The 25569-nt window shown below is 31.9% G+C and overlaps 1 protein-coding gene across 2 annotated transcripts in view; it reads left to right on the top strand.

Moving 5' to 3' along the window:
* The window catches only part of LOC107437837 (uncharacterized), a 93194-nt gene that overhangs the window by 44787 nt on the left and 22838 nt on the right, over nucleotides 1–25569 (top strand). For both annotated transcript variants that reach the window (XM_087149829.1, XM_087149830.1), the window contains exons 21-28: nucleotides 1788–1859; nucleotides 3411–3517; nucleotides 5052–5124; nucleotides 8050–8154; nucleotides 11997–12155; nucleotides 19045–19179; nucleotides 21752–21836; nucleotides 22627–22715. In XM_087149829.1, the coding sequence (XP_087005955.1) occupies nucleotides 1788–1859; nucleotides 3411–3517; nucleotides 5052–5124; nucleotides 8050–8154; nucleotides 11997–12155; nucleotides 19045–19179; nucleotides 21752–21836; nucleotides 22627–22715 (825 nt within the window). The remainder of the gene's footprint in view (nucleotides 1–1787; nucleotides 1860–3410; nucleotides 3518–5051; nucleotides 5125–8049; nucleotides 8155–11996; nucleotides 12156–19044; nucleotides 19180–21751; nucleotides 21837–22626; nucleotides 22716–25569) is intronic.

The following is a 25569-nucleotide window of genomic DNA, read 5'->3' as shown; positions in this document are numbered from 1 at the left end:
TTCGCTCTTATCATCGGTGCTGAGAACAGAGTCGAGTTGAAGATGATGAGTTGAGATGTTGATCATAGAGGAGTAATGATACAATATGATCACTATGAAGAAACTTTAAACTAATTCGATGCAAAATTTGCAGTGTTTCGAGAAATCAAAGTACATAATTTTTTGGTTTCAACCTTTTAAAGAGGATGAGTTGATGATAATGAAGATGTGAAAATACGAAATGATTGTGGAGAAGGGGTTTAAATTAATGTGGGACAGAGTTTGTAGTTTTCCGACAATTCAAAAGCAAAATAAAAAAGAAAAATTGGTTCCAAAACTTTTGGGAAACCAGACTCCCGTTAGAGGAAGTACACTTAGAAAGCACACACTTTCTCCAGGTGATCAGGGAAGCTTCACCAGTTCAAATTTCAAAATTGGATGGATTGACGTACATGTGAGGTTCGTAGGTTGGGAGCTGGAATTGTTTAGTTAAACTCAAAACGAAATTTTCCTGTTGGTCATAGCTGAGAAGGCGCGAGAGCATGCCAGCTGTGCTACTACGCTTTCCTGAAATATTTTATAAAGAAGTAGACAATTAAAACTAGAGAGCTCACCACTAGAAAACTGGACTCATACTCATATGTGATAGTTATCTTAGCATCTGCCCTACGAGGGGCTCTAACTAATTCATCTGAGTATAATAAATAGCCGAACGCAATTGAATGATGAAAATTGGGGTTCAGTAACATTTACTGAGAGAAAATTAAAGTAAAGTAGTGGGATTTAGCAAACATTTAAGAGAGAGAAGAGGTTTTTTCGGCAGACTACCTCGCCTCCCCCCGAGGTATCACCCCGAACTTCGCAGGCACACAGTAGCCACATAGCCCCAGAGAAATGGGAAAAATACATGCTAATAAATGCGCAAAAATATATAGGTGAATATCGAGTGAAAAATTATGTACAGGTATTTACAACTATTTACGAAATTTATAGGACAGTACTCCATCGGATAGGAAAAATGTGGTTGCCGGGCTATATTTCATAATGTGCTCAAAATCAAAGTTTCTAAAGTAGTTGCACATATCACAAGAAAGTGCATCTCTGAAGAAATTTGCACATAGTTCAGCTATGTGTTCATCTATTTTGTTGATTTTTAAATATCTTCTTAGATCTTTCATTCTCATGGATCTGGGGGCTCCAGTGATATATCCGAGAAATTTATTTTGAGTACTCTCTAGTTTCTTCGTTTGAGTAGCAGTGGTTGTGCTCCATGCAGGAGCTGCATAGCTGATGATCGGTCGAATACATTGGAGGTATAGCGTTCGTTTTGTTTTGATTTATAGTTTAATATCGGCTTCAGGGCTCGATAGGTTCCTTGCGCTTTGCTAATAATATTTTCAATATGGGAATTCTAGTTTAAAGTACTAGTAATGGTGACGCCTGGGTAGAGAGCTGGAACAAAGTGTCGTTGCGTATGAATTCTTAAATTATGTAGTGTGGAAAAAAGTTTGAAGGATAAAAAAATAATGCATTGAAACATTAACTTAGCTACCACTAGAATAAATTTTTACAAAAAGCGGGGAAAGTTGGCAGCCCTGTGAGAGGAAAAAAGAAAACCCCGATTGAGCAGCAGATCTGCAATAAAATAACGTGCAATAAAATGAACAAAATATAATACATGAACAATCAACTTAGCTACCACTAGAATTCGATTTTACAAAAAGCGCAAAAAGTTTGCAGCCCCGAATTTCATGTTATTCAATTCTTGTAATATCACCTTACTGGTACAGTTGCTTGTTTTTTATTAGGTGGAGAAATTTTATCATTCATCCCGAGACATAGAATGGGGATTGCTGAACAATAAAATATATCTTCTTCAAGTAAGTTACTTGTCCAGTTTATTTTTTAAATGTCCTAAAGCACAGACCATCGGGATTTGTAACTATATCTATGTATCTGTAATTATATAGCTCTCATACTCATACTCATATGTGTTGGTTATCTTAGCATCAGCCCCGCTAGGGGCTCCAACTAATTCATCTGAGGGGAAATAAATAATAAATCGCCGAAGCGCAACTGATATATATAGTTCTACGTGACCTTATATGTATATGTTTAAATTACTTGTGTTTAGTGGTGGACAAAATTCGTTTAATTTCCCAGTTCTATACCACCCAAATTCAAAAACCGATGGAGGTGTTCCCCTGTCCACCCCTCTCGGGAGATCGCAAGCTCCTTCAAGAGCAGTATAGCAATTAACAATCCTTCAAGAGCAGTATAGCAATTAACATATGCATTTTCGCAACAGTATTCATAAATAGGTTTAAAAAAATGAACGACCGGTTAAGGGCAGCCTGCTTTCAACCGTATATACGGTATGGAATGAAGTTCATACAGAAATTTTCTACGTTCATTCTTTGATTCATACAGAAAGCGTGTCGAAACATTTATCCGATCTAAATAAAAGATAAATAGCTGATTTCAATTTCTTAACTCCGGTTAATCATCTCAGGATTTGAGACATCTACTCACCAGAAGTTTTTTAGAACGAAAAATCAGTTCCTTTCTTTGAAAAAATCATGAATTTAAGATATATTACCGAATATGTCAGCTTCTCCAATCTTAACCGCAACCAGTGGTACTAAATTTCATGCTTATCTATTTTATTTCTGGTTTAACTTTTTTATTTACTTTGATACTTACTAGATATAAACAATTTAAACAAATACATTTGCATACCTACCAAATTTTTATCTTTTCAAGGATGATTTTTCCAAGTGGTAATGACATTAGAATTTTAAAAAAAAAACCAGCAAAATGCCTAAATGTATTGTTTAGCTTAAAAGAGCTTAAACACATTATTGTATTATGATATTTCAATTTATGGACTTATTTTATTTACATGAGGAGGTGGTCCAAATCATTTTTTATTGAATACATGATTTTGAGATATAAATAAAAACATAAATTAAATTATTAATTCAAGTATAATTTTTTTTTGCAAGAAAATAGTTGAAGTTGCAGATATGCATATGATCCGATACTCGTGAAATGCAGTTCTTAAAGTGCTGGTAAAATTGAATGAAGCTTACCTTAAATGTTAACGAATCGCTTTAAATAGTGTAGAGAGCTTTGACATTCGAATTGTTTCGTACTTAAATTTACTCATTGGATTGGTTAACATGTTAAAAAAATTACATGTATTCCAACTTTTCATGCTCTAACAGACGTTTTAATTTAATTTAATTTAATTCCAGTTTAGTTTAGATTTAAGTTTAGGTTTAAGTTTAGTTTATTCAGTTTGGTTTAGTTTAGTTTAGTTTAGTTTAGGTTAGGTTAGGTTAGGTTAGGTTAGTTCAGTTCAGCTCAGCTCAGTTCAGTTTAGTTTTGTTTAGTTTAGTTTAGTTTAATGAAAAAAAATTCAATTTTAGAGCCGGCCTGTTACAAGTGGAGGATCACTTACTGAATTTGAATTGAGGCATGAATTCAACTGCGTTTTAAGGAGCGAAAGAGATTATTTTACTGTAGCTAATGTTGGGTAAGTGCATGTTGAAGTTATAAGCAATGGAAATATAGAAATAAAAAGTTCTGATTTTCTGAAAGAAAACACATGCAATGATTAATTTTGTTTATATTTACATTAAACTATACTTTTTATTAACCACTTCTAAACACTAGGGGACGTAACTTTATTTTCTACTGAATACCTGAAAATCTGCAACTAATTTTCTACTTCGTCAGTTTGTAATTTTATACCCAATTATGGAGACCCACTTTTTCAGGATCACTGCTTGCATTTGGTTTATACAAATCAAATCTTCTGCTTTGCATATCTGAACAGCTATATCAGTAACAATCCCCTTAATCCAGTAAAGAATTTCTACAAAGAAATAAATAAATAAAGATTATAGAGTGACCAGGGTTCATCACTTTTACTATTAAGACTTTTTTTCGAAAGCTCCGGTGTAATATGAAATGATGGATTTTTGCGAATAATTTGCTATTTTTATAATTGCCGTGAGGTTTCAACTGTTACTCATGACTGGTCAAGTATAGCCTATCTAAGGCCAGTGCTGCCAACGCTTATTATGAAAATGGCACAAAACGTGAATATGAAGAAAAGCCACAGTTTTGTGAAAATGAAAAGCGTTTGCGGTCTAATTTCTTAATATTCAAAAACTTACTCCAATTTTGCATTACCTGGGGTCATAAAAATTTGCAAAACTGAGAATAAGGCAAGGATTTTGATAACTTTCATCTAGGTGGAAGTATATCGCCAAATTGGAGACATTTAAAAAAGTTGAATAACTTTTAAAGTATTTAAGTTATTTGTCTGTTCTAAAGCCCAGATAACTCTTAGCGGCAAGATTATTTATATAGTTTAAAATTATCACATTGTTTCAAGTGTAAGGCACTTAAATTGTGGCTTTTTTTTTTACCTTCCTTGGCAACAGATCGTCGAAAAACAGCTATGAATTGTTGTGGTGCATCTCTGTGCATCTTAATCTAAATTTTGTAAAACAGTTCTGCGACTTGCGTACTGTTAGCACATCTTCTATCGGATATTTTTTTTTCCTGCTTGAACTGTTTTTTTCCCTTTTCGATTATGAAAAAAATAATATTATATTATGCTTTTCACTTTCCATTTAGAAAGAGCAGCAACCAAAAACTACTGCGTAGATTCTTCCACATGCAAGCGTCGCTATATCAGCTGTCAAAATATGAAAAATTTAAAAAGAAGCATCCCGTTAACTCATTAATACACACCATATTATTCTTTTTCTAACACCTTACTTTCTGAACAACCAAATATATTAAATTTTATTAACTCTCAGTAAGCATGTAAAATTTAAAAATCAAGAGTGCTGAAGAGTACGAAGTCCTGTTAACTAATTAACACGCATCATGTTTTTCCTTTTCTTTTACATTAATAATTGAGAAAAAATGTGAGAAAAGTCTTTTTCTTTTTCAAAAAAGCAATAAAACATTCCCAGAAAAATAACATTGAAACATTTAGAGCTCATTCTATTTTATTATCAAGTAATAAATTCCTTTTTCTTCTTTTTTTTCAGAGAAGTCATGCCAGGTGCTACGACACCTTTAGGTGTGGAATTAATATGCAAATATATAATATCCTCTCTTGCGGTAAGTAATTATATATATTGTTTATGACTTAACCAACGCTATCCACGTAGTAGAAGTTCTTTGACCATAATCGCTTCAAGCAATAAACAACGAAAACCAAGTAGCCAGATCCTAATATATATATATACACTGGTTATCATAAATTAAGGAAAAATCACAAAAATAGCGATAACTCTTTCAAAAGTAAGCCAAACCGTGCAAAATTTGCATATGTTGTCCACTAAGAGTAGCTGAGTAAAATTGCAATATGCAAATTAGTGGCGCTGCACTCGGCTTACGTCATCTGCCTGGAGCATAAAAGTCCAAGTTTGAGAGAAAGCACACAAATTTTACTGTGATTGCGACATTGAAAATCTGAGATAGCCAATTCGTAATAATGACCTCTAGGCATCATTTGCCTGAAGAACTACGATGGAGAGCCATCGGGAGACTAGAGACAGGGCAGAGTCAATCAGAAGTGGCCAGATGGCTAAATGTGAGTCCATCTGTGGTTCATAGACTTTGGAGGCAATTTCAAACCACAGATTCGGCATCTAGGAGGTTCAGTCAAGGACGGCCAACTGTTACGACCAGTGCCGATGACCGATATTTGACATTAAGTGCACGCAGGAATAGAACCGCTACTCCGACACATCTTAGATCCTCTCTTGCTGCAGCCACCGGAAGGTTGGTGTCAACGTCAACTGTGCGCAGAAGGCTCCACGAAGGTGGTCTGTATGCGAGACGACCAGCCATTTGCGTGCCGCTCACATCACGCCATAGGAGAGACCGTTTGCAGTGGGCCCGACAACATGTCCACTGGACGTCAGATCAATGGAGGCCTGTTCTCTTTACGGATGAGTCCAGGTTTAGTCTAGAAAGTGACAGTAGACGTTATTTGATATGGAGAGAACCTGGGACCCGTTATCATCCATCAAACATCCGTGAAAGAGATGCATACGGAAGAGGCAGTGTCTGTGTTTGGGGAGGCATATCCTTAGGAGGGCGCACATACCTCCATGTCTTTCCAAGGGGAACCGTGAATGCTCAGGTTTATCGAGACAACATCCTTGATGCTTATGTGCGCCCATATGCCGGGGCAATTGGTGATTGCTTCCTGTTACAGGACGATAATGCAAGACCACACAGAGCTCGCATTGTTGATGATTATCTTCAACAGGAAACAATTACTCGCATGGAGTGGCCAGCTCGATCCCCGGACTTGAATCCTATCGAGCACGTTTGGGATGCTCTAGGGAGGCGTGTATCTGCCATCAATCCGCCCCCTCAGACCCTTGCCACGCTTGCAACTGCTTTACAAGAGCAATGGCTCTCACTTCCTATTGAACTGATAGACCGCATAATTGAAAGCATCACACATCGCTGTTTGTGCTGTATTGCTTCTAGAGGCAATCATATTCCATATTAAAGGTACTTTTTCTATTGCAAACCGATACTTCCAATTTGTTTATTTTATACATGTGCTAATTTCTATACTACTATTAATGTCTGATAATTTCTTTTTATGTTGTTTAATACCTTACTATGTGTTGTATATTGTGGGTAAGTTTCATAAAATTCCATGTGTAATTTCTTGAGTTATCGCGATTTTTGTGAATTTTCCTTAATTTATGATAACCAGTGTATATATATATATATATATATATATATATATATATATATATATATATATATATATATATATATATATATATATATATATATATATATATATATATATTTCTTTTTTGTCCCGCAGTGGACTGATCGTTAAAACACGGTTCCCAACAGATCACCGAAGTCAAGCATTCAAGCATCACTGGCTACGGTGTCAGTGTGCGGGTGGGTGACCACTTGGATCAGTCTGCGTAGGGACCGAGTGTGTGCGGTATTGGTCCTCGTTAAACTGTGCTGCCGTAAAGTGCTCGACATCGCGCGCAGGTCGTCGGGCTACCAAAGCGGGGGTGCTATCCCCTCCGCAGAGGATCAAAATTGTGATGGCATGTCTTCGGATCATCCTCCGGGATGTTTCCCAGACTGTCGCCAATAGCCCATTGTGCAGCTCTAGTGTGACGTAAATTAACAACAAAAGCAACGACATCAACTGTTTTTTTTAATATAGTTTGTTTATTATATTTAAAACTGTATCGATATTCAGAAAATTTGAATCCAAATTTAATTTTCATCATTGAGCCCGTCTGTTTGCTAATTTTTGCTTGAATAGAATTAAAGACAATTTGATGCTCTTTTGATAAGTTATGATTTTCATATAGATTTATAGACTAAATCCAGTAATTCCGTTTATAAGAGATGTATATATATATATATATATATATATATATATATATATATTTCTTTTCATTGCTTTTATTTTATTAGAATAGTGACTTGTTATAGCTTCGTATTCGTGAAATTGCAAATTTTGTATTATAAATTCTTACCCTTTCTTCGATATGCTTTGCCCCATTTTTTTTTCTTGTAATTGCATGCATATCAAATGACAACAGAACATACAGAAACAAAGAATGGCAGTTCTCAACGCTAAAGAGTGGAGAAAAAATTATAACCTTTACCTTTAAGGGGAAGCTATATCACCTGAAAAAAACCTTTACGGTTGGTCCCGTTTTAATTACTTTAATCCAAATTTTAAAGTATAGAAAAAGTGAGCTCTTCGATCATATTTTAATGTATATTAAGTTAGTGAATTTCTTATTGATTTTCTTGACTGGAGACACATTTTTCGAAATAGAATGAAATAGCTTATTGATTAAAATTGATCAAATCCTCTTAAAGGCACACAGCTTTGATATTTAATCTCCATTTTTTCTGTTACAGTTTCGGAACGTTGACTACACTTTATTAAAATTTATACACAGTGTAGGATTTTTACATATTGTGAGTACTTCTTTTGCTAATACTATGTAGTTACTTTTATTCGTATTTTAGAGACTGGCGTATGAAAACGGTCAAGTGGATGCATTTGCCAAAAGTATGTACTTCGCTTCAGGTTTTAGTACATTCTGCCAACAAGTGGTTATGTCAGTACCAGAGGTAAGAGATTTTGTGTCAACAGAATTCCACCATATAAAAAGAAATACTTCATTGGATACTTAATTTTATAAATTTGTTGTACAATATATGTTTATGTTTAGTAGTATGCATTTCAGCCGATTCAACAGATTTTTGCGGAGGATTTTCTTCTTAGATTTACCGAGGGGAACAAATTGTATACTTTATATTTTTAGCTTTATTTAACAAAATTGTATAAATAAATAGCTTCTGGCCTAAAATAATTCAAAAATATTAGTATATTTCATAACCGGCGTTGAACAGTAGACACATTCCATTTTTCACCAATTTATAAAAATTTGATGCAATGTTCATCAACAGATGGAACTGCTGACGTAAAGAAAATTACGACTTAACTAAGATTCAGGTAAGACCATTTCCATCAGAAATATCACCAGTTAGTTTTATTCCTCAGACAGAGCCTATTTCCTACAGCTAAAATTTGGTAACTTATATATTGCGTTTTGGATTTTTTGCTGCGCCATCTGTTGACAAACATTTTGCGTTGAGCGAAACGGATTATCTAGCCCTATTTCTTGAAACATATTGTTTACATTTACGCTTTTTTATAGTAATATTGAAAGTTCAATTATATTAATAATTTTACGCAGAAACTTTATAATTATTTTCAGCATTAAAATTTTTCAAAGCACTTAACTGAAATATAATTCATTCTAGTCTACTTCTTTTACTTAACTTTGATTTATTATTTGTTTATGTATTTTATTGTAAGGGCGCTTTTTCATTACACGACACGATACCGACAAAATCGGACGACAAATGTGTGAACGACAATGTCGTTGCCGGATCGTTCAAGCAATTGTTTTTTCACCTGTCCGATATCGTTAGTCCGAGAAGTAGAAACTCTTGTTCATTCAATGTATTGAGTTTGAGTGTGTAGAGACAAAAAATTTAAATAATTTATTTGAACGTGTTTTGAAAAATTATAAGTTTTAGCTTTGAATTCGTTTTTGCAACGGAATTAGATATATAATAAATGTTATTGTGTTCTAAAATGTTTAAGAAATAAAATATGTTATTTTTTTGATAAAATTATTTGTAGTATCGTAAATTGGCATTCATTTAATTTAGTTGGCACAAAGACCCAGCAAGTGAGCAGTTTCTTGTGTTCTGCTGTGATTTTTTTTCTGCAAACTTTAAATATGCCGGATGATAATCGTCGTCTCAAACTTCTTACTTTATTTTAGAAGAAAAAAGCTAGCAGTGCAGAAACGTTTTTGGGTGCACGAAATGGTACTTACGTATTAATGCCACCGCAGCTACAGATTTGGCGGTTTTTAAGTGCCGCTAATCTACAGCCTTTATTGGCTGCAACAACGTAAGTACGCAGGAAATAAATGAGGCAAGATATGTTGAAGAAGATTTTTATGTGCTTTTCCATAAGCTACAAAAAGTCCCAAATAAATTTTTTAATTACGTCCGAATGAGAGAAACCAAGAACAAGAATGATGTTAATGAGGAATAATTTTTATATGGCTTTTGAGTTGGCGTCTGCTCGACAACTTACGTCTGTTACCACTTAACATTACTTAAATTCTTTAAATGTTTTAAAGTATTAACGTTTTTTTTAAAAATCGAATTAAAATATTAGTTTCATTTAGAATAATCTTTTTAGATGATTTTTTAAATGAGTTTTATCATATTTATCTTATGAAGCCGCTCTACCATGTTTCAAAAAAATGTTTAACTTGAATCAGGGAGCAGACTTTTTATTATTCAATCAAGCAGAAATCAGTAGTTAGATCGAGTTCTGTTTGAAATACATAATAGTCTTTATTTGCCTTCTTATCAAATCATTACTATTATACAAAATACCATCTCTTCATTAAAGCATATAATGAATTTATAAAAATTTTCAATTAAACTTTTATGATTGTTTAAGTCTTTTAACCTCACTGAAATGCAAAAAATGCAACTTCATAAAATTAAAAATTTATAACCAGACATGAGAATAAATTATATAAAACTTTTATTTTCAAATTTGACATTTGACATGATCTAATAAAAGATTAAAATTGATTAAAGGAATAAAATAATGATATCAAAAGAGGAGATAAAACAGGAAAGATACACAACAACTAATAAAATCGCCACGATTTGAGGAGAAATTTGCTTGCCTAACCGACATTCGATTCCGACAAACGATATCGCCTTGTCGGATACGACATAATCGTATCGTGTTGCTGACCATGCATTTTACTAGACCCTCTGTCGTTCGCCTACAATCGGATCCGTTTTGTCGTTATCGTGTCGTGTAATGAAAAAGCGCCCTAGCAGTGATATAGTTTTGTTTTGTAAACCTGGCAATTTTGATGCATAGTTAAATTGTTTATGTTTCACGTGGCTTCGAGCCTGTATTCGTGTTAAGTCCCTGTGTAAATATATAGTGAAAGAACTGATATCCTTGAGAAAGAATGTTTTTGAAGGAATTTAGAATGTGTCACTAAAGAGATTTAATACTAGACGAACGTGACTTACACGAAATAGAATGTAGAATAGCTGCTAGCATAAACTACGTCACTTCCTAGTATCCCATTGAAAACAGAAAAAGATGTATGGTTGTTTTGCTGTTTTCTCCTGAGACTTACCATCATGAGGAAAACTGCCACCTGGAGTCTCTCTCGGAAATAAAAAATTTAAAAAATTTGACAATGAAACCATATAATATTGAGTTATAATTAATTATTGCATATATTAAACGCGAAATATCTTACAGTCATGACTCTTTTAAACTTAGGCGATATCTAAAGATCAATAACAATCGATTCATTCCTATATATTTTTTCACCAGTCCGTAAACAGTCATGTATCTATTCTAAACCCATTAATTTGTCATATATTTCACAACTATTTTACTTCTTTTGCATAACAGGCTTTTCATTTCTTTTCTGAATATGCTACCAACGGGGGCAGTTTTTCTCGTGATGGTGAGTTAATCCAAAATTAGCTACATATTCGTCTAAAAATTGCGCTACTGACTGAGAAACTATGAAATGGTGTGTTCTTTCGTAGTATGTCAGACCAACTGGAGCAATAAATAGGCATGGCTGCCGATCAATTTAAATCCTCCAACACTGCCGATTGTAATTGAAAAGTCAACGTAAGCTGCAAAAAACTCAAAATTGAGATTTTTATATATTTGGCATCTTTGCATGAGAAAAAAATTTGAATGAAAAAAATGAGAAAAAAATTCCGAAAAAAATTTTCAAAAAAAAATTTTTTTGGATCAATTTTTTGAAATTCCATTTCAGCGTTCATAGCATTAGCAATGGAAAGAAAATAGTTGTCAAGCCATTTTTCTCGGAATCAGTCGTATGCAATAGAGTTGTTTTTTGAATTAAATGTCAGAACAGCACCACGTTGTTACCAGAAATGGTGGTTATTTTTAAAACATTGTCTTGTAATTTTTCTCTAATATTGAAGCCTTCTGTTGACAATTTTGCGATTAATTTTGCAAACTTGGTGAGATAAAACTTATCGCAACCGTATAGCACACCACAACAAAACATGCGCTTATTCTGCTCTTAACTCTATTTTTTTTTATCTGTAGCTAGCTATTGCAGTTTATTTATTGTTTATTGTTTGTATGGATTGCTCACTTCTAAGATCTTCAGCTGCAATTATTATTGTCATTATTAGCTCAAAAATTAATAAAATTAATTTTGTAAACAACTCAGTTGATATAAAAAAGGAGCATTTTTTTTATTTTGAATTTGATCATTGTAAATTATAGTTTATAAATTTGATGGTTTCAAATATTTGAAATACAAATTCAGTAATAAGTGTTATTTATTTATTTATAGTTGATATTCAGATATGGTTATGATGCATTATTTTCAAAAGGGATAACTATTAGCCTGTTTGGCCGATTATTGGATGATCCTGAATTAGTTGAAGTTGCCAAAGAAAGAGTACCAGATGCACCTAAATCAACGATTTGGGAAGATTTGATGTTTTTAAAGGTGAATAATATTTAATATATATATATATATATATATATATATATATATATATATATATATATATATATATATATATATATATATATATATATATATATAACTATGATAAACTATTCCTAAAGCCACTGGACGGAATAGTTTGGATGTATGACCTTTTATACTGGATTAGTTAAATATTTTTTAGTTACTTTTTAATATTTGTAGCCTCTTAAAATTAATTTAATTTTAATTGTCCAGTATAATAAACAGTTTATTTATTTATTTATTTAATTATTTTTTATTTTTGTATAAGTGGAATGGGCTCTGGTTCGTAAAGAACCACCCCAAATGAATGCAGGTGATACGTGTATACATTATAATTATGTAAGGTTGTATGAATGAAGAATAAAACCTATAAACGGTTTTCTATTCCTGTATGCAGGCTCTGATTTTTAAATAAGTCACCCTATGAAAGATGGATGTGTGTATTCTGTAAAATTATGTTAGAATTTATGAATGAAGGATAAGTCTATAAACGGCTTTCTATCCTGACAGACTGACTTTTAAATTAATTTGCCTATAAATGATTTTTTTATTTTTTTAAGACTGCTAATTTATTCAATCCGTTAAACATTTTTATTATAATTTTTATTTTTATTATTATTTCAATTTATTACCTTTTTACTAATTGTTTCTCATAGATGGCAGCACTAATATTTTACCTAAACATTTTTTCTTCTTCTTCGATCAAATGTTTTTTTAATTTTATTATATTCGATTCAAGCTATAAGCAATATATTACATCTTCGCGATTTTTGTTAACTGTTTTATTATTGTGCTTTTAAACCTAAACCGCGTTTTAATTCACGACGGTAAGTTTGATTTCCTTTTACATTTTTCTTTTATTTCATGATTTTTTACATAATAAGGTTTTTGCGATATCGACTCATATAAAGAATAATTTTTATCTTATGATAATTATTCTTTATTCAGAAATATCGCATTATTTATGGCAATTAGATGTGTCTTGACAACGACTATTTGCTTTTACCATTCTTGTTTCTCTACCATTTAGTTTTTTATTTTTATTTTATTCATGTTTTTCATGTTAATTTATGTATATATATATATATATATATATATATATATATATATATATATATATATATATATATATATATATATATATATATATATATTTGTTTTTTTTTTTTCGAAATATGATCCTGTGCATAAAATATCTTTTTGTAAATATTTAATATTTTTTATAATTTTATTTAATAAAACACGAAAATATTTTGAATTGTAAGGTGTACTATTTTTAACATCATTTTAAAAACTGTAATTTTACATGGAAAATACAAATTGAAACGAAATCGGTCAAATATTTACTCAGAAATCAAATTTTTTAGAACAATGCTTTTTTAAAATTCAATTTTTCATTTCCATTTGACCGATTTTATTTAAATTTGTAATTTATCATGTAAAACTACAGTCTTTAAAATTATGCAAAAAAAATTTACCCAACAATTCAATATCTTTTCAACTGTTATTATGTGTGAAAAATAACTTTTTATAAATATTAAATGTTTATACAAAGTCATTATTCATACATAATTATCTTTGAGTAACCGAATTTTATAATTGTGTGCAAAACATTTTCAATTTTCTTAAAATTTTCTTGAGTTATAGCAAAATTCGCAAAAAATTAACAATAAAGGGTTCAAACTTTGGATTGCTCTCCTGACTGAACTATGGGAACTCTATTTCAAAGATTGCGACTACCCTCTACATTATGGGGATGAGAAATTCAAAACCGTCGTAAATAGAATACGTTTTTGTATCAGATTTCTAAACTTAAAAATTCGTCATCACTAATTAATTTTTTCCTCTCGAATCATTAAAATTGAGTTCTAAAAAGTGAAAATCAGGTCAAGAATAATTCAGGGTGGTGCGTTTATTTTTTGCGCACAGTACAAAAATATAGCTCGAAAGAAAACTTTGTAATTGATTTACAAAGAATTGCTCAATAGATCTTCCCGCTGAATATGCAGGTTTCACACTTATTACTTAAGGAATAACGTACATTTGTGAAAACGTCTGTGATTTGGGTGAAAGGGCCATTCATCAGTAAACACTCATGGGCACAGAAATCTGGTTGCATTGGAGGAACCAGAGTACAATCCACCAGTAACAGCGCTTGTACCTTTTGCGTCTTACAGAGTCGTATTCTTTCTCATGTAGCACACGCCAAATAGTCGTTTGGGTGTTATATGTATCAACGTTTGGGTGTTATATGGGTCAAACGTGTGTTATATGTAACACATGTTTGTGTGTTATATGTATATTATCATCCAACCCATGCAGAATGTCCTTCAAATGGTTTCAGGAGGAACCAGCTTACAGTTCACCAGTGACAGACAACACTTGTACCTTATGGGTAGGATGGAGACGTATTCATCCTCACGTAGTACACGCCAAACAATCTTTTCAGACAAGTACGATTACAGCACGTGCAATTGCTTTCATATTATATGTATTTTGCCCTTCCACGCTATGTATAATATCTTCCACAAGCTGCCGTGCCTTAACATTTCCTTCAAGGCCTATATATTGCTTCGATTCGGCAAGAGATACTATTTCACATAGTCGCAGATGCAAACTCTCGAATAATCCTACCTGGAGAATATCTTCTCTGGTACCCTTTTCGGTAAAGATTCCATGCTTTTCCACTCCACGGCACCGTACCCAAAGTGCACAGCTGCCTTTTCGCGGCTTCTTATAATCAGCCATCAAATCAGAAATCCACGTTAAATATGCCTGCTCGATGCGAGGATCTAATTTTTTATACTATTTAAAATAGTACCAACACCATTTTTTTTCTCGCATTTATATCGAGAAACATTTAATTTCTGCAACTATTTTTTTTTTTTACAATTACAGCATAAATATAAAACAGCTTCTTTACTGTCTTTTTCACTGTGTGTGTTCGACATTGTTGAATAATGTGTAGAAGAGAATAAATTTGCTCCGGACGAAAAAACAAGCTAAAACTGAATTGGTTTTGCCACTAACTTTACCGTCTCGCCTAGCGGGTCGCTTATACTCATATATATATATATATATATATATATATATATATATATATATATATATCTATATATATATATATTAGTATATATATATATATATATATATATATATATATATATATATATATATATATATATATATATATATATATAGTATACTATATATATATATATATTAGTATACTATATATATATATATATATATATATATATATATATATATTAGTTATTTTATAAAAATTTTTGAGTGCTCCTCACACTATTGTATTAATATATTTTGCTTTGGCTTTATTGATACAATATCAGAAAGCACTCTGTTTTGCGGATATAATCGTGTGGGCTGAAGAAAAGATTATATCTTTTTTTTCCGGTTTTTTAATTAACATTTCACTTTTTTTTTTTTTCTTAAATAAAATATTGTTTGTTGTTTTTTTTTTACTTATTATTTCCCACCCCCTTTTTTTCATATGTCTATAATTTTTCTTTGTTTTATTCTTCATTTTGAACTTATATATATATATATATATATATATATATATATATATATATATATATATATATATATATATATATATATATATATATATATATATATATATATATATATATATATATATACAGAGGGAGAGCGAGAGAGATAGAGGAAGGTCCTACGAATCATCTTTGGCGCTATCCTCGATAACAACAACTGCAGGAAAAGATATAATATTGAAATATATAAGATCCTTAATAATGATGATATCATTAAATCTATTAAACTAAGTAGAATGACATGGGCCGGACGTGTAGTGAGAATGAGCCCAGAATGAACAGCATTAAGAGTCTTTAATGATACCCTCTCCAATAAAAGGCCAAGAGGAATGCCTTAAAAGAGATGGAAAGAATGTGTGGATGAGGATTTTGTCATCCCAAAAGTAAAGAACTGGAAGTCAACTGCTGGGAGAAGGGCAGAATGGGAAAATCTTCTGAGGAAGGCCCAGGCTCACAAAGGGCTGTCGTGCCAATACTGATGATGATAATATATATATATATATATATATATATATATATATATATATATACAGTGCCGCTCAAAAGTATCAGTACACATAGAAACTTATAAAAAAATGGCAAAATTCAAAGTGTCATAACTTCTTTAAAAATGATCAAAAATGCTTCTGCTTCATCTCATTTTGAAGCTTAAAATCTCTACTTTTATGTACTTTAATTGTTTTTAATTAATATATTTTGCAACTACGTACAATTACACTCTAAACAATCATAGAAAATTGTATTAATTTTTTGTGAAGTTTGACTCGATGTACTGGCACAAAAGGGATATTGTTAGTTTTTATTATACCATTGAAAAATTTGGACTTGTAGCTTTCATTTAAAAAAAAATTTTCCAAAAAAACATGTTTTTTGACGAAGTTATTGTCAAATAAAAAAAAAGTTTTTTTTTCATAATTTAATGATTTTTCAGCAATTATAATGAATTTTAGTGTAATTATAATATGATATGAAATTTTTTTTAATTAAAATAAATTAAAATTTAATATTTCTCGATAATATTATTTCATAATTTATTATAACAATTTTAACTTTTTTTTTGGAAAATATAATAATGAAATAAGAATCAACGTTTACAATTTAATATTTTGAAATTCATTTTTTCGTATTTTTCTCAGAAAAAATTTGAAAACAAAAATGTATGTACATTGTACGACGTATGTACATTGTATGTACATGTATGTACATTGTACGTTGATTCTTATTTCATCATTATATTTTCCAAAAAAAAAGTTAAAATTTTTATAATAAATGATGAAATAATATTATCGAGAAATATTAAATTTTAATTTGTTTTAATTAAAAAATTTTCATATCATATTATAATTATACTAAAATTCATTATAATTACTGAAAAATCATTAAATTCGGAAAAAAAACTTTTTTTTTTATTTGACAATAACTTTGTCAAAAAACATGTTTTTTTGGAAATTTTTTTTTTAAATAAAAGCTAAAAGTCCAAATTTTTCAATGGTATAATAAAAATTAACAATATCTAACCCCTTTGTGCCCGTACATCGAGTCAAACTTCACAAAAAATTAATATAATTTTCTATGATTGTTTAGAGTGTAATTGTACATAGTTGCAAAATATATTAATTAAAAACAATTAGAGTACATAAAAGTAGAGAATTTAAGCTTCAAAATGAGATAAAGCGGAAGTAATTTTGATCATTTTTAAAGAAGTTATGACACTTTGAATTTTGCCATTTTTTTTATAAGTTTCTAGGTGTACTGATACTTTTGAGCGGCACTGTATATAAACTGCTGTTTGTAGAAAATGCAACACCATGAAGGAATCATCAGAATCAAATGAAATTCGCAGCAAATGTCAATTATAGGATATTATGCAAATTAATAAAGTTTCAGAGCCATCGCGCGTGCGTGGCGCGCGCAGCGCCCTCTGAATTGATGCTGAAAGCGTATAAATAAAGTGCTGTAGCGGGACGTTGAAAATAGTCTATGATTATTTGTTAGTGGCAAACGTTTAGTGAGACCTGAGTATGCCTCCACGACGGAAGAATAAGAAATTCAAGCAACTTACGGAGTTTGAACGAGGGAGGATAATCGGCCTTCGAGAAGGAGGATTTTCCTATCGCGCAATAGCAGCTCGTATGCAGCGGAACAGTTCCACAGTGATGCGAGTTTGGAAGCAGTGGACCGACGAGCACCGAACAACTCGAAAAACAGGCACTGGACGACAGAAGGTGACGTCAGAGCGCGATGATCGACACCTGCTCCGCATGGCGGTGAATGATCGCACAGCTTCCTCCAGGCAGCTGGCAGCACATTGGTCTACTGCTACAGGTGTACAATTGTCGGCTTCGTCAATTCGTCGTCGTCTGCTGCGCCGTGGATTGCGTGCAAGGGTGCCATTATACAGGATTCCCCTCACGGCGGATCATCGACGGCTGCGTCGGCAGTGGGCTCTTGAGCACAGAGACTGGCGAGCTGATTGGCACCAAGTTGTCTTTTCAGATGAATCACGCTTCAATTTGTGGACCCATGATGGCCGTGTTCGTGTTAGACGTTATGCCGGTCAACGCTGCCTTCCTGAGTGTATTATTGAACGACATAGTGGTCGAACACCCGGAGTTATGGTCTGGGGTGCGATTTCGTATCATGGACGATCCAATTTGATACGAATTGAGGGTAATCTCAATAGCAACAGATACGTCCGTGAAGTGCTACAGCCCGAAGTCGTTCCTTTCCTTCAAGGCATCCCTGGAGCTATCTTTCAGCAGGATAATGCACGCCCACATGTTGCGCGGACTGTTAGAGACTTCTGTTCAGCACAACGCATGCAACTTCTTCCTTGGCCTGCTTATTCGCCGGATATGTCGCCTATTGAGCACGTGTGGGATATGGTTGGTCGGCGTCTCACTCGTGATCCGCGTCCTGCAGTTTCCAAAGACGAACTTTGGTTGCGCATACAAGCGATATGGAATTCTCTTCCTCAAGCAGATATTCAACATCTGTTTGACTCCATGCCACGTCGTATAGCAGCACTTATTGCAGCGCGTGGTGGCTGCACCAAATACTGATTTCGGACGCTTAATTTGTTTCTTTTGTTTTGAAAATTTCATCATTTATTTGTATCAGTACAAGTCGTTTCTGCATTAAATTTCATTTGATTCTGATGATTCTTTCATGGTGTTGCATTTTCTACAAACAGCAGTTTATATATATATATATATATTACTCGAGACTTAATATTAATAATTTCACTTTTCATTTCCTGATTATAGTAAATATATTTTTTTTCTCAGAATATATACTTCTTTAATTATCGTTCCGGAGAAGTTAAGCAGATGCTTGATAATTATGATTTTCCGTATTTGAAATACGAAACAGCAGAAGAAACTTTTGACGCTCTAATGAAATCCTGTTCTGATTTTAACGAGGTATGATGTTTTATATTTTCTATAAGCATTGATTACTAATTCCTTCTAAAACCAAACTAAGCAAAACGTATCTTGTCAGCTGAAACTTTTAAGCCCGAGTTTAAGCTATCTAAAAGAAAGTGTTATATGAATGTTTGAAATTTGGAATGTTTGGACTTTTTGAAAGTACAGAAGGCTTCATATTAACTTTTGCTTATGTAATAATCTAAAATTATTTAAGTCGAGAGTGAAATAAATTGTTATATCAAGTATTAAAAAAAAGGATTTAGATTTTCTAACACTTTTGTAACTGTTAAAAAAGTTGAATGGAATCATTTTCGCAATATGTTGATTTATTTTTTCAAAATTATTATTTTTTTCATATTTTGCTATAAGGTATGCTACGTAATAAAACAAAATAAATAAAACAAAACGACGTATTTGTGCTTTTTTCAAGTTTTTTTTTAATTCAAGCAATTATGGTGTCTGCAAATTTTAATTGGTAAACTTGCTGAAAAACTTGGAGGGAAATGTAAAATCGGGAAATTTAAAAACATTAAGGAATGAAACTTCTTGAAATTTTTTGACTTTTTTATTGAATTGACTTTTATTTTATTGACTTTCTTAAGAATTTTTTTGTTGAATATGCTATTTTAAATCTTTTCTTTACAAATTTTAATTTGGGGGTTTAAATAGAAAAATTTTCTGAGAGAAAATTAATTTTTAAAAAACTAGTGTTCCTTAAAAAATATATTTTCGTGAATTGGTGATTATTTTTCGGACTTTTCCTCTGAAATATGATATAAATAATAGTGATAAACAAAGTTAAATGTGACATCACAAATCTAAATCTTTTACTCACTGTGACTCAAATTTTTTATCGTTTGGACAAAGGGTAGTGCCCTCTCGGTATCGATGAATGTTAAGTGTGCAAATTAATGTAGAGGGGACAACTACGAAACTTATTATCTAATGACCGGATTTTCACTTATTGAAATAAAATCCTTTTTTTTTAAGGATAGATTTTGACCTGGCATATCCGGATATCTCTTTCTTTTTTTGGGATGTTTGGGATGTATTGCCCCATTGGCCATAGAAATGCCAGAACTTCTATTCTCTTCTCGTTACCCAGTGGGCACCTGTAGCGAAGCCACGGCGGTGGAGCAGCGTCGCCCACGTCACGCAACCACAAACCCGCTTATAGGGCGGGTCACATTCACACAAAGGAAAAAAGACATAGAACACAGAGAGAAAGAAAACATCCATGCCGTGAGCGGGATTTGAACCCGCAACCATCGGCTCCGCAGTCAGTCACGCTAACCACTCGGCCACCTGGTCGGCATATCCAGATATCTAAATCCTCCGATTTACAGTATGGCAAAGTCTGAAAAAAGGATCAGATTTTTTTTCGGGAAAGCGATTATAAGCATTTCCCCCTATATGTTAATTTTAATTTCAAGGCATCAATAACTTTTGAACATGATTATAAGATCGCTTATCCAAAGGTGGGCATATCCAAGATTTTATCTGTGATTCTAAAATACCAAAATATCAATCTAAGAGAATATTGGTCATTATAATTTTAGAGTTTATAGTCCTACTCACAAAAAAAAAAAAATTTTTTTTTCAAGAATTAAAAAAAAATGTCTCATTATTTATTTCGAAAAAATATTTGCAACGTAATATTAGCTAATGTTAGTATCTTTTAAAAGAGTGTAATTCTAAATACCAAGATCTAAATTTTGACCAGAATCGGTCAAATTATTACTCAACACAAAGACTTTAAAATAAGCTACGTTTTGAAATTTTAACTTTTCAAGACCTATTTGCCACATTTCACTAATTTTTTTTCAGTGTTCAAGACAAAGCTTAAAATTAAAAAAAAAAATTTTAAGTACTTTTAACATCTAGATGTAACATTTAAAAATAGGATTTGCTATGTCTTAGCTTTTAATTTATAAGTTTTATAATTAAGTTTTAAAAAATACTTCAATTGCTTAAACATTTAAATGCACAATTAAGTACCCAAATTCTTAATAACCTACACTATACGGCAAAATGTGAAAAACGTAAAATCAATGTATAAAGGTCAAAATTTATTGGCCAGGACAGCTTGGTTGGCAGGGCGGTGGTCTCACGTTTGTAAGAATGGGTGTTCGAATCCAGCCGACCGAAGACTTACCGTGCAGTAAATGTTTACTGATGCACGTTAAATCTGTCGGGTCACAAAGTCGTCCATGTTCCCATAAAAAAATTATACCTCTGGAGATACTGAAAATGAAATTAATTATTCTCTGGTCCAGGTTAAAATTACGATCTCTGTATGAATGAAAGTATATTTGAATGAGTTCGTCTTATAAACGAGTGTGACGTATGGGTGTGGCTGAAGTTGAATTCTCAACATAGATGGCCCCAATAGAAAATAAGAACAGTAGCACCCCTTTCCTTAATATTCTACGACAACATCAACAGCAAAGGTATAAAATTTTTTCGATTGTACTGTTTCTTTCTTTATTTGTATACTTCTTAAAAAAATTATAAATTTGAATTACATTAAAAAATTTTATTTATATTTTCCATTTTTGAATTTTAGTCATATTTGTATCACGAACAGACGTCAGAAAACTCATCACATTGGAATATAATAATTTTTTCAATACTGCATCGTGCTAAAGGACGTGAGTACGAATCACATTCTTACCAAATTATTAAAAATAGATTTATAAATAAACAAGTCGCCTTAGCTGATCAGTTCAAAATTTTCTTGTTACACATATAACCTGTAATGATAACCGATTTGTATGCGCAACACAACTGAGTTTAAATATTGCAATTCTCCATTCCCACCTCCTATCTTAACATTTTAATTAGTTTTAAAAGAAATTTTAATCAAATTTTTTCATTGGCTAGCTGTTACCCATGGTTTTACTAGCGCGGAAGTACTTTGATTTCTATTTTAACTATTTTCAAGAGATGTTCGCAATATTGTCAAAGTTCTTTGTGTATTGAATTTTAATAATAATTTAAATATGATCCGACAATCATTAAATCACACAAACTACAGTAGGTATGAGATAGGAACATTTCAGAATGGTGGGTAGCAGAGATATTAATATTATTTCCGTAAGATAAGATAGAAATCTCACCCATTGCTCCATTACTCGCTATACTACTTCCTCACGCACCTCTTGAGCCGTAACTTGGGTTCCATATTATGCACGTGCTATTGCTCGAAAAAACCGAGCTCTTCTTCAAAAGGTAATCATGAACATAACTAATCTTCTCTAACATATTAATCAGATGATTTATATCAAGAGATTTTTTATCGAGACCAGAAAAATCCTTAAAACAAGAACATTCTTAAGACAAGAAAAGTTCATAAAACATCAAAATAGCGATATTCCACATTAGAAATTGTTCCATTATTAATGTTAAATATATTTACACAATTTTTACACTTTATTTCAGAGTTTGATACAGATGTATACAGTGATTTTTCGAGAATTTTAGCATCATCATCTGAAGTAGAAAGTGCTGATGTTCCTTCTTCGATGCAGGTTGGTTTTTTATTTTAAATTTTACCACCAGGAAAAAAAGAGTTAAAATTGAATCTCACTATATATAAAAATCTGATTATGGTGTCACAGTTTTCCATTTTTGTCCTTGCATTATTATTGGCCGGAAAATCACGTGATGGGATCCAGTTTTTCCTCGATCATTTCCATATTGTTTTGATTGCTCTCAGCATAAAATTAATAAAAGCCATAAAGGTATTGTTTGTCAATAAATATTTTTGTATCTCTAATTTAAAGTTATTTTCCTGTACTGCTATTATTACGCTTTTAATACAAGAGTTTATAACTTAGAGAATTATTGTTTTTATAATTATTATTATGTAATTCTGCACTTCATTTTAAGTTAAGGGTATTTAGAAAGGTAATCTAATCTTATTAACCGTTTTTCAATTATTATTTTAGAGGAAATAACATTACTATACTGTTATAAATTACATTTAAAGAGATCTGTTAAATGATTTAGAACTTAACAATCAGCTTCATGCACAATGAGATGCACGCAAATACAGTATTTAATATTTTCGCCCGTTTGTAAAGTGAAAATATTAAATTACGACTGTGAACTCATCAAATTTGTTTGAACAATATAATGTTATAACAAGATAATGTTATAATAATATAAATGTTATTTTAAAAAATGATTACTTTGAAAAATTACTTCTGTTAACCAAATCTAAATATTTATAATATTAACAGATAATAATATTTGGTCATGAGAAGTAGAGGCACACACGTAAGCAAACAGAATTCCTTTTAGTATATATTTATTAAGTGAATAATTTTAACTTTAGTAGAAAAACTGTCTTATGACCAGAAAAAACAATTATTGCGAAGCAACCATCAGAGTTGATGAGCGGTAGAGAACAGGAGGCTTAGTCCCCTAATATTATAAAACCGTAGAATATAGTAACCAACTCGGAAGTTCTAACACCACACCATGAAATATTTAAGGGTGCTACTGTCATGATGCGTTTTTAAATTACACTTTCATCCTACTCGCAGAAAGGCCTTCAACCAGAAACAAACTGAAACTATTAGTAGTTGGAATTGAAGACTTGACACTTTGCATCTTACAATGTAGTATCTTCGAGGCATTTGTTTTTTCATCTGTGCCCTTTTTTACTAGCTCAATGCCCGTTCTTCGTAAGGGATGGAGTAAAAAAAATAAGAAATCTATATATCAGTTCTGAACAACACTACGAAATCCTGTACAAAGATGAAACACATATACCAGCACAATTAATTAAGTTAAATTAGTTCAATTTTTTAAAATTTATTAATGTATTATATCAATCATGGTGGCTTTACGCTATAAGTTTAAGCAGTGGCCGGAAAAACTACATTAATTTTGTAGCTTACTACAACTACTTTGTTACAAATGTAGTTAACTATAGCTACTATTATTTACATTTATTCACTACTTTAGGGAGACGAACTTTGCTGAGGAACTTAATTTGCACCTATGTTCAAAATGATTTTAAATAAGAAATTGGCTTGCATTAAATATAAGGGAGTAAATAATTATTTATTCAAAGAATTATTTATTCATGGGCCAGTTTGTAATTTCAAAACATTTAATTTTAGAATTTGTTCATTTAAACTTCAACTTCTTATGCCTTTTTCGGCAGCCAATATTTAAATTAAGAAATATGAAACTATCAAATACTTGCAAGTTTTTAATTGTTTAATGCTCTTTTATTTCCTCTGAGATATTAAGTACATCGAAAATACGTTGAAATTCGTTTGAAATATTATCAATGCTTCACGAGTCTGCTTTCACATGTGAAAGTGTGACCGAAGTGGTTAGTTATCTATATTTCGTAATGGCTAGTTTATGTAATAGTTTTACATGATTTTAAATACGTGATTTCTATTAACGCTTAACTGCAACCATCGGATCGGTGAAGATTTGTGCCCATCAAATTCGAAAAATTAGTTGCTTTAGAACCGTAAAACTATTCTAAACTAACGTTGAAAGTAGTTGTTAAGAATCGCTGCAAATTACTGTTATTTTTCTTTTAAAGTAGCGCGCTACACTACAAATTACGAAAAAAAGTAACGACTGCAGTAATGTCACTACTTGTTATACGCTATTTCCGGCCACTGTGTTCAAGAAAAAAAAATAGTGCGTGGAGTCCCTCCGCGCAGAAGAAGTTAAACTTCGCAACCTGCGACGCTAATTGTAGAAGAATCAGCAGTCGTAGAAGGATCACTAGTTTTACTCAGCGACTCTTTTTCCTGCTCCGCTCGCTTCCGTGCTCTGTAATCACGGTAATATTGTGCATTTTTCCCTATTGATCCAGTGAAAGTGCTTGTGGTTGCCTCATCGTCTCACCCTGAAAAATGTATTTGTATTAATAATGTATGTGAATGCGTCATAATGTAATTTCAGAAGAGAAAACCTAACAATCAATTGATATTCACAAGAGACGTACCTTGACATAACCTTATAAATCCGTCGCATTGTCCGTGAGATTGCTTTCACTCATTTTTCACAATTGTTATCCACTAAATTTGAAAATAAAAAATATTACCCTATTAAATTATATGAGTATCAAAACAAACTGAAAAAATATTTATAGAAAAACAATATCCTTATGCTAGTGAGAACCAAAACAATATGGAAATGAATGAGGGAAAACTGGATCCTACCACGTGATTTCCCGGCCAATAAAAATGTAGCGTTAAACGTTTAACGCAACCTTGTTGGAAGTCGCATAAGAAGTATAACTTCAACAAGCTTTTAGTAACTCATCTCAAAAAGATTAACTGAATTCAAAACCATTTGGCATGATGCTGCAGGGTTCACACGGTCCTTGAAACGTTTTGGTAGTGG

The sequence above is a fragment of the Parasteatoda tepidariorum genome, chromosome 8, assembly GCF_982258835.1.
Source record: "Parasteatoda tepidariorum strain Cologne lab strain chromosome 8, Ptep-v5.0, whole genome shotgun sequence".
In the NCBI taxonomy this organism is placed as follows: domain Eukaryota; kingdom Metazoa; phylum Arthropoda; class Arachnida; order Araneae; family Theridiidae; genus Parasteatoda; species Parasteatoda tepidariorum.
This window is presented reverse-complemented; position numbering and strand designations above follow the sequence as displayed.